At 45.7% G+C, this 7500-nt stretch overlaps 2 protein-coding genes across 2 annotated transcripts in view; both read left to right on the top strand.

Moving 5' to 3' along the window:
* Positions 1-2445, top strand: part of LOC132127493 (dnaJ homolog subfamily C member 13-like) — a 120038-nt gene extending 117593 nt beyond the window's left edge. The window contains exon 46 of the mRNA XM_059539394.1: positions 2411-2445. Within this exon, the coding sequence (XP_059395377.1) occupies positions 2411-2445 (35 nt within the window). The remainder of the gene's footprint in view (positions 1-2410) is intronic.
* A 4741-nt stretch (positions 2446-7186) lies between these two features.
* The window catches only part of LOC132127383 (vacuolar protein sorting-associated protein 26C-like), a gene marked incomplete at its 5' end in the record, with an annotated part of 950 nt that continues 636 nt past the window's right edge, over positions 7187-7500 (top strand). Inside the window, one exon of the mRNA XM_059539224.1 lies at positions 7187-7370. Within this exon, the coding sequence (XP_059395207.1) occupies positions 7187-7370 (184 nt within the window). The remainder of the gene's footprint in view (positions 7371-7500) is intronic.

Genomic DNA, 7500 nt, shown 5'->3' with positions numbered 1-7500 from the left:
AATGGGTTTGATGATGCTGTCGAAGATTTTTAGCCATAATTTAATAGGTGGGTTGAATTTGAACAAAGATTTTCTAATAGTGTAATAAGCCCTGCGTGCCTTATCAGTCAGATGTTTTATTGCCAGGTCAAACTGACCAGAAGCTGAGATAGTGAGACCCAAATAATTATAACACGTCACATGATTAAGAAGTGTTCCCCCGATTGTGAAACTATATTTTTTGTCAGTAAGCCGAGGTTTTTTCTGAAAGATGATAATTTTGGATTTCTCCATGTTTATTGGTAAGGCCCAGTCTCTACTGTAATCTTCTAAAAGCGAGAGGCTTTGGTGTAGCCCCTCTTCATGAGGTGACAAGAGCAGAAGATCGTCAGCGTACAGGAGCCCTCGAGGGTCAGACCAGGGCAAGGGGACTTCTCAAGTGCTGATGCCAGTTCATTAATATAGATATTAAACAGAGTCGGGCTGAGGCTACAGCCTTGACGCACTCCTTTATTCTGACTGAAATAATCAGTACGTCTGTCGTTGATCTTGACACAGCATTTGTTCCCGTTGTATATGTCCTTTATGATGTCATATGTCTTTCCTCCTATTCCGCTCTGAATCAGTTTTAGAAAAAGTCCATTGTGCCATACCGAATCAAAGGCTTTTTTAAAATCAATGAAGCAGCCAAATATTTTTCCTTGTTTTGTTTGATGAACATATTTTTCTATGAGTGTGTGGAGTGTGTAAATGTGATTTGAAGTTCTCTGTTTTGGCATAAATCCAATTTGACAATTGTTTAAAATCTTGTGTTCTTGGATGAACTGAATTAATCTCTCATTGATGATGGAGCAGAATAGTTTTCCGAGGTTACTGCTCACTGTGATGCCTCTATAATTATTTGAGTCATACTTTTCACCTTGTTTAAAAATCGGGGTTATCACGTTCTCTTTCCAGATCTCAGGAAAGTGTCCAGATTTTAATAAGAGATTGAATAATGTTAGGATAGCAAGTCTCAGTTTGGGGCTGCTGTGTTTCAGCATTTCATTAGAAATTCCATCTAAGCCACTTGATTTCTTATTTTTGAGGGATTTCATCTTCTCTGTCAGTTCAGTTAATTCTATGGGCTTGTCTAAATGATTGAGCTGCTCTTTTCTCGTGTATTCCAGGTTATTTAGTTGGGAGGTCAGATGTTTTTGGGCGAGGGTTGGTTCGTTTAGAGAATAGAGTTTTCTGAAATGTTCAGTCCAGATGTTTGGGTCATAGATGGGAAGGTGTTTGGCCTCTTTGGATTTATCTAAATTATTCCATAAATCCCAAAAAGAATTTTGATCGATTGCTTCTTCAATTTTGTTTATTTTAATTTTTATGTGGTCAGTTTTCTTCTGTATTAATAGTGACTTGTATAGTTTGAGCATTTCTTGATATGTGGCTCGTATTTGTTGGTTTGCAGGGTCTCTGTGTTTTTTATTTGATAATGATCTTAATTCTTTTCTTAGTTTTTGACAATCTTTATCAAACCAAGCATCTTTAGCGATTTCTTTTTTACATCGGTAATTTGTTCTTTTTCTGAGGGCTTTTCTGACCACTGTAGAAAAGATTTGAGTTAACTGTTTAGTTGCTAAATTGATACTTCTCTTCTCTACACTAAATGTAGTCAGGAGAAATGAGTCTATCATGTTCTCAGCGTGGGTGCTGTGGAGCGCAGCTTCATACTGGGCAGGACTGTCTTTACTCCATATAAATTTGGGGGGGAGCGGATATAATTGAACTTTCTGTTCAGAAGATGGCAGATGATTCCCTGACCTGTTGAGACTGAGGACTATGTGACTGTGGTCTGATAATGGCAGCTGTGGCATCACTGTGAAATAGTTGATCTGACTCTGGTCTAGATCTGTGATGGCGTAATCTACTGTGCTGCTGCCCAGATGTGAGCTGTATGTACATCGGCCCAGAGAGTCACCCGTCATTCTGCCATTCACTATGTACAGGCCCAGGCTTTTGCAGAGCTGCAGGACTTGTTTTCCATGTCTGTTAATCGTGTTGTCATGATTCTGGCGTGTTTTGGTAAAACCTTTTTGCTGATGATGAAGTGAACTGTTAATATATTTGTCCCCATCAGAGCTGATGTAGTCCTGTTCCTTCCCCGTTCTGGCGTTCAGATCCCCCATTAATAGAACTGAACCTCTAGACTGGAAGTAATTGATCTCTGATTGTAGGGTTGAGAAGATGTCTTCATTATAATAAGGCGACTCATATGGGGGGATATATGTGGAACACAGGTACAGGTCCTCATCTAAACACAAAATCTCTTTTTGAATTTTTATCCAAATGTGTGTTTTTCCCTTTTTCATGGGCTGAATATACTGCCACAGATGGTGTTTAAACCAGACTCTGATTCCTCCTGAATCTCTTCCGTTTCTAACATCAGGCTGTTTGATTGAGGGGATGCGCAGCTCTCTGTAGTGTGAGGGGGGGGAGGTTTCAGAGTCTAAACGACTCCATGTCTCAAGTAAAATAATTATGTCTGAACTATGTACAGCGTTAATAAAATCAGGATTGGTACTTTTCTCTCCAAAAGCTGAAGAGAACATTCCTTGAATATTATAACTAGTTATTTTAAACGATGACATTGGGAAGTATTGCATTTACCAGAATAATGTATGAATTCATGAACAAATCATGTTTTAAAATATAAATTCATCAATTAAAAAAAAAAAAAAATTATATATATAAATAAAATATATATAATATATATATGATATAAATATATCACGAGTGAATGAGTTTTACAATTGTCAAATTTGAAAGTAAACAAGTAGAAATAAGTGGAATAAAAGTAATTAAGAAGTAATGATAATTTTTAACTCCAGACACACTGTAAGTAGTTAAGCTAGTAGGTTGTCACAGATCATTTTCAGCATGTTTTTGATCTGGATCAGGTCTCTGGAGTCTGTTCTAGCTCGTCCTGCTGCTACAGCGGCGTAGCTGTCTGACTGAAGCACTCTTACCCTCTCCTCGTGATCACCGAGCGTCTTCGGAGGGGGGCGCAGGGCTGTCTCCTTGATGCTCTTAGCAAACAGTCTCATTCCCTCTCGATGGATGTGGATGTGGTCATATAGATGCTCATGGGTGATGCGCTGATGGTCAGCTATGTGGACATTTGTCATTGAAGCACAGATTCCAGCTATCTTCTCATTGATGGAGTTGATGATGTTTTGTGGCACGTCTCTGCGAGGTAGAAGGGTCGAGATGATGATTTTGGCTCTGGGGTAGATCCTGCTAGCTGTTTGCACTACGTTGGTCAGGGCTTTAGTGACATCTATGTTTCTAGCACTGAGGTCGTTTGTCCCGGTGTGGAGAATGATGTGTGACGGTGCACCGAACCCACCGTCTCGCAGCAGCCTCACAGCTGAGTGTGACGTGGGACACCAGAACTTCTTCACAGATCTCCCCGGAAACAGTCGTCTGGGGTCGAGATGATGGCCGTTGGAATCACAGAGTATAATGATGTTGTCTTGACTCTTCTGTTCTCTGCTGGTGCTCCTGAATGGTGCAGGTGGAGGACTCTGTGTACTGCTGCTGCTCTCTTTCCTCTTGAGCTTGTGAGCGGTTGCAGGAGTGAAGGAGCTCTGAGACGGTGAGCTGACACACTGCTGCTGTTGAGTGGTGTTTGTGCTGTGTGTTTGGGTGCTGACACTCTCTTGGTGTTGTCTTGTGTGGAGCTGGTTTCTGGTCTCCTCCAGCAGTCTCTCCAGTGTGTGGCTGTGTTGTTCTCTTCTCTCACCCTCCTCAGCTCTTGGTGCAGCTCTTGATTGTCCTCCTCCAGTTGTTTTACAGCAGAGCAGAGCTGCTGTATTTGTTGCACACTGTGGTGGCTGGTCAGGTTTAGCAGATGATGGAGGCTGTTGGTAGTTTCCTCTTTAAACAGACAGAAGTGCTGCTCCAGCTCAGCGATGTTATCTCTCAAAGCCTTGATCTTAGGAGACGCAGGAGTGCTGGAGTGTCTGTGTGTTTGAGGAGTTCCTGAGCTGCTGTCAGAGATGGTAACGGAGCTGGTGCTGGGCACTGTGTGGCTCTTCATTTCAGGATCTTGTTTTATCTTCTGAACCTGGTGTTTAAGGTTTCTGAAGCTCCTCTGGAATTCACTGAGGCTGGTTTCTGCTCCCTGGACCATGACTGTGCCATTATGGTAAAGATTCACAGTCAGCTTTGTGTCGTTCTCTCCTTCCAGAGTGAGTTGTCTGCCTTTGCTGATGCCTCCTTTCCTCACACATGTCATGTTTGAGCAGAGGACGGTGTGCCAGGATGATGTCTGTTCAGTGAAGAACAGCAGGTTACACAGCACTCTGCTGTTTTCTGCTCCACTGTAGTCAGATAGCAGAATCTCTGGGTTCTCCCTCAGCATAATCTCTTTCATCTTTTTCTTGTCTTTTGTAGATTTAATTTCTGCTGGATAGATTATCTCCAACTCCTCTTCATTTTTGAAAAATGCCTCTGCTTTAGTGAGGCCCATGTTGTTCTAACTGAACTAACTGTCACAGAATGTCAGCTTGGCTAACAGTTAACTGCTACAGTGACTTTATATGTCGCTTTTAGTTGATGACAATCTTTTTAAGAGGTCTTACCTTAGAAATCTTCTGCCTCTATTGTTCACAAATAAATGTCCAATTAACTAATTATGATTTGGTTCATGAAAAAATCCATTATCTGGCAAAAATGATGTTGAAATCAGGAGCTGGTATTTCTGCTGCCAACTGCCATCGTAACCGTGGTAACTCTCTCTCTCTCTCTCTCTCTCTCTCTCTCTCTCTCTGTCTCTCTCTCTCTCTCTCTCTCTCTCTCTCTCTCTCTGTGTGTTCAGGGTGTGCGGAGGGATACTCACACACTCTCTCTCTCTCTCTGTGTGTGTTCAGGGTGTGCGGAGGGATACTCACACACTCTCTCTCTCTCTCTCTCTCTCTCTCTCTCTCTCTCTCTCTCTCTGTGTGTGTTCAGGGTGTGCGGAGGGATACTCACACACTCTCTCTCTCTCTCTCTCTCTCTCTCTCTCTCTCTCTCTCTCTCTGTGTGTTCAGGGTGTGCGGAGGGATACTCACACACTCTCTCTCTGTGTGTGTTCAGGCTGTGCGGAGGGATACTCACACACTCTCTCTCTCTCTCTCTCTCTCTCTCTCTCTCTCTCTCTGTGTGTTCAGGGTGTGCGGAGGGATACTCACACACTCTCTCTCTCTCTCTCTCTCTCTCTCTCTCTCTCTCTCTCTCTCTGTGTGTGTTCAGGCTGTGCGGAGGGATACTCACACACTCTCTCTCTCTCTCTCTCTCTCTCTCTCTCTGTGTGTTCAGGGTGTGCGGAGGGATACTCACACACTCTCTCTCTCTCTCTCTCTGTGTGTGTGTTCAGGCTGTGCGGAGGGATACTCACACACTCTCTCTCTCTCTCTCTCTGTGTGTGTTCAGGGTGTGCGGAGGGATACTCACACACTCTCTCTCTCTCTCTCTCTCTCTCTCTCTGTGTGTTCAGGGTGTGCGGAGGGACACTCTCACACACTCTCTCTCTCTCTCTCTCTCTCTGTGTGTGTTCAGGGTGTGCGGAGGGATACTCACACACTCTCTCTCTCTCTCTCTCTCTCTCTCTGTGTGTGTTCAGGGTGTGCGGAGGGATACTCACACACTCTCTCTCTCTCTCTCTCTCTCTCTCTCTCTCTGTGTGTGTTCAGGCTGTGCGGAGGGATACTCACACACTCTCTCTCTCTCTCTCTCTGTGTGTGTTCAGGGTGTGCGGAGGGATACTCACACACTCTCTCTCTCTCTCTCTCTCTCTCTCTCTGTGTGTGTTCAGGCTGTGCGGAGGGATACTCACACACTCTCTCTCTCTCTCTCTCTCTCTGTGTGTTCAGGGTGTGCGGAGGGATACTCACACACTCTCTCTCTCTCTCTCTCTCTCTGTGTGTTCAGGGTGTGCGGAGGGATACTCTCACACTCTCTCTCTCTCTCTGTGTGTGTTCAGGCTGTGCGGAGGGATACTCACACACTCTCTCTCTCTCTCTGTGTGTGTTCAGGCTGTGCGGAGGGATACTCACACACTCTCTCTCTCTCTCTCTCTCTCTGTGTGTTCAGGGTGTGCGGAGGGATACTCACACACTCTCTCTCTCTCTCTCTCTCTCTCTCTCTCTCTCTGTGTGTGTTCAGGGTGTGCGGAGGGATACTCACACACTCTCTCTCTCTCTCTCTCTCTCGCTCTGTGTGTTCAGGGTGTGCGGAGGGATACTCACACACTCTCTCTCTCTCTCTCTGTGTGTTCAGGGTGTGCGGAGGGATACTCACACACTCTCTCTCTCTCTCTCTCTCTCGCTCTGTGTGTTCAGGGTGTGCGGAGGGATACTCACACACTCTCTCTCTCTCTCTCTGTGTGTTCAGGGTGTGCGGAGGGATACTCTCACACACTCTCTCTCTCTCTCTGTCTCTCTCTGTGTGTTCAGGGTGTGCGGAGGGACACTCTCACACACTCTCTCTCTCTCTCTCTCTGTGTGTTCAGGGTGTGCGGAGGGACACTCTCACACACTCTCTCTCTCTCTCTCTCTCTCTCTCTGTGTGTGTTCAGGGTGTGCGGAGGGATACTCACACACACTCTCTCTCTCTCTCTGTCTCTCTCTGTGTGTTCAGGGTGTGCGGAGGGATACTCTCACACACTCTCTCTCTCTCTCTCTCTCTCTCTGTGTGTTCAGGGTGTGCGGAGGGATACTCTCACACACTCTCTCTCTCTCTCTCTCTCTCTCTGTGTGTTCAGGGTGTGCGGAGGGACACTCTCACACACTCTCTCTCTCTCTCTCTCTCTCTGTGTGTGTTCAGGGTGTGCGGAGGGACACTCTCACACACTCTCTCTCTCTCTCTCTCTCTCTCTCTCTCTCTCTCTCTCTGTGTGTTCAGGGTGTGCGGAGGGACACTCTCACACACTCTCTCTCTCTCTCTCTCTCTCTCTCTGTGTGTGTTCAGGGTGTGCGGAGGGATACTCACACACACTCTCTCTCTCTCTCTGTCTCTCTCTGTGTGTTCAGGGTGTGCGGAGGGATACTCTCACACACTCTCTCTCTCTCTCTCTCTCTCTCTCTCTGTGTGTTCAGGGTGTGCGGAGGGACACTCTCACACACTCTCTCTCTCTCTCTCTCTCTCTGTGTGTGTTCAGGGTGTGCGGAGGGATACTCACACACACTCTCTCTCTCTCTCTGTGTGTTCAGGGTGTGCGGAGGGATACGCTCGAGACGCCACTGAGATCCAGAACATCCAGATTGCTGAAGGAGACGTGTGCCGTGGTCTCTCCATCCCCATCTACATGGTGTTTCCTCGCCTCTTCACCTGCCCAACTCTAGAAACCACCAACTTTAAAGTCGGTAAGTGTCCGGTCTGCATCTTCAGTGCTGGATCACATCTTACTTTGAGCCAATCCAGTTTTGCTTAGAAACTCTGGCACTAGATCACCCTGATCCAGATACACACTTCCAGCTTTCTGAATCCCCTGAA

The sequence above is a fragment of the Carassius carassius genome, chromosome 45 (genome assembly GCF_963082965.1).
Source record: "Carassius carassius chromosome 45, fCarCar2.1, whole genome shotgun sequence".
NCBI classification, from domain to species: domain Eukaryota; kingdom Metazoa; phylum Chordata; class Actinopteri; order Cypriniformes; family Cyprinidae; genus Carassius; species Carassius carassius.
This window is presented reverse-complemented; position numbering and strand designations above follow the sequence as displayed.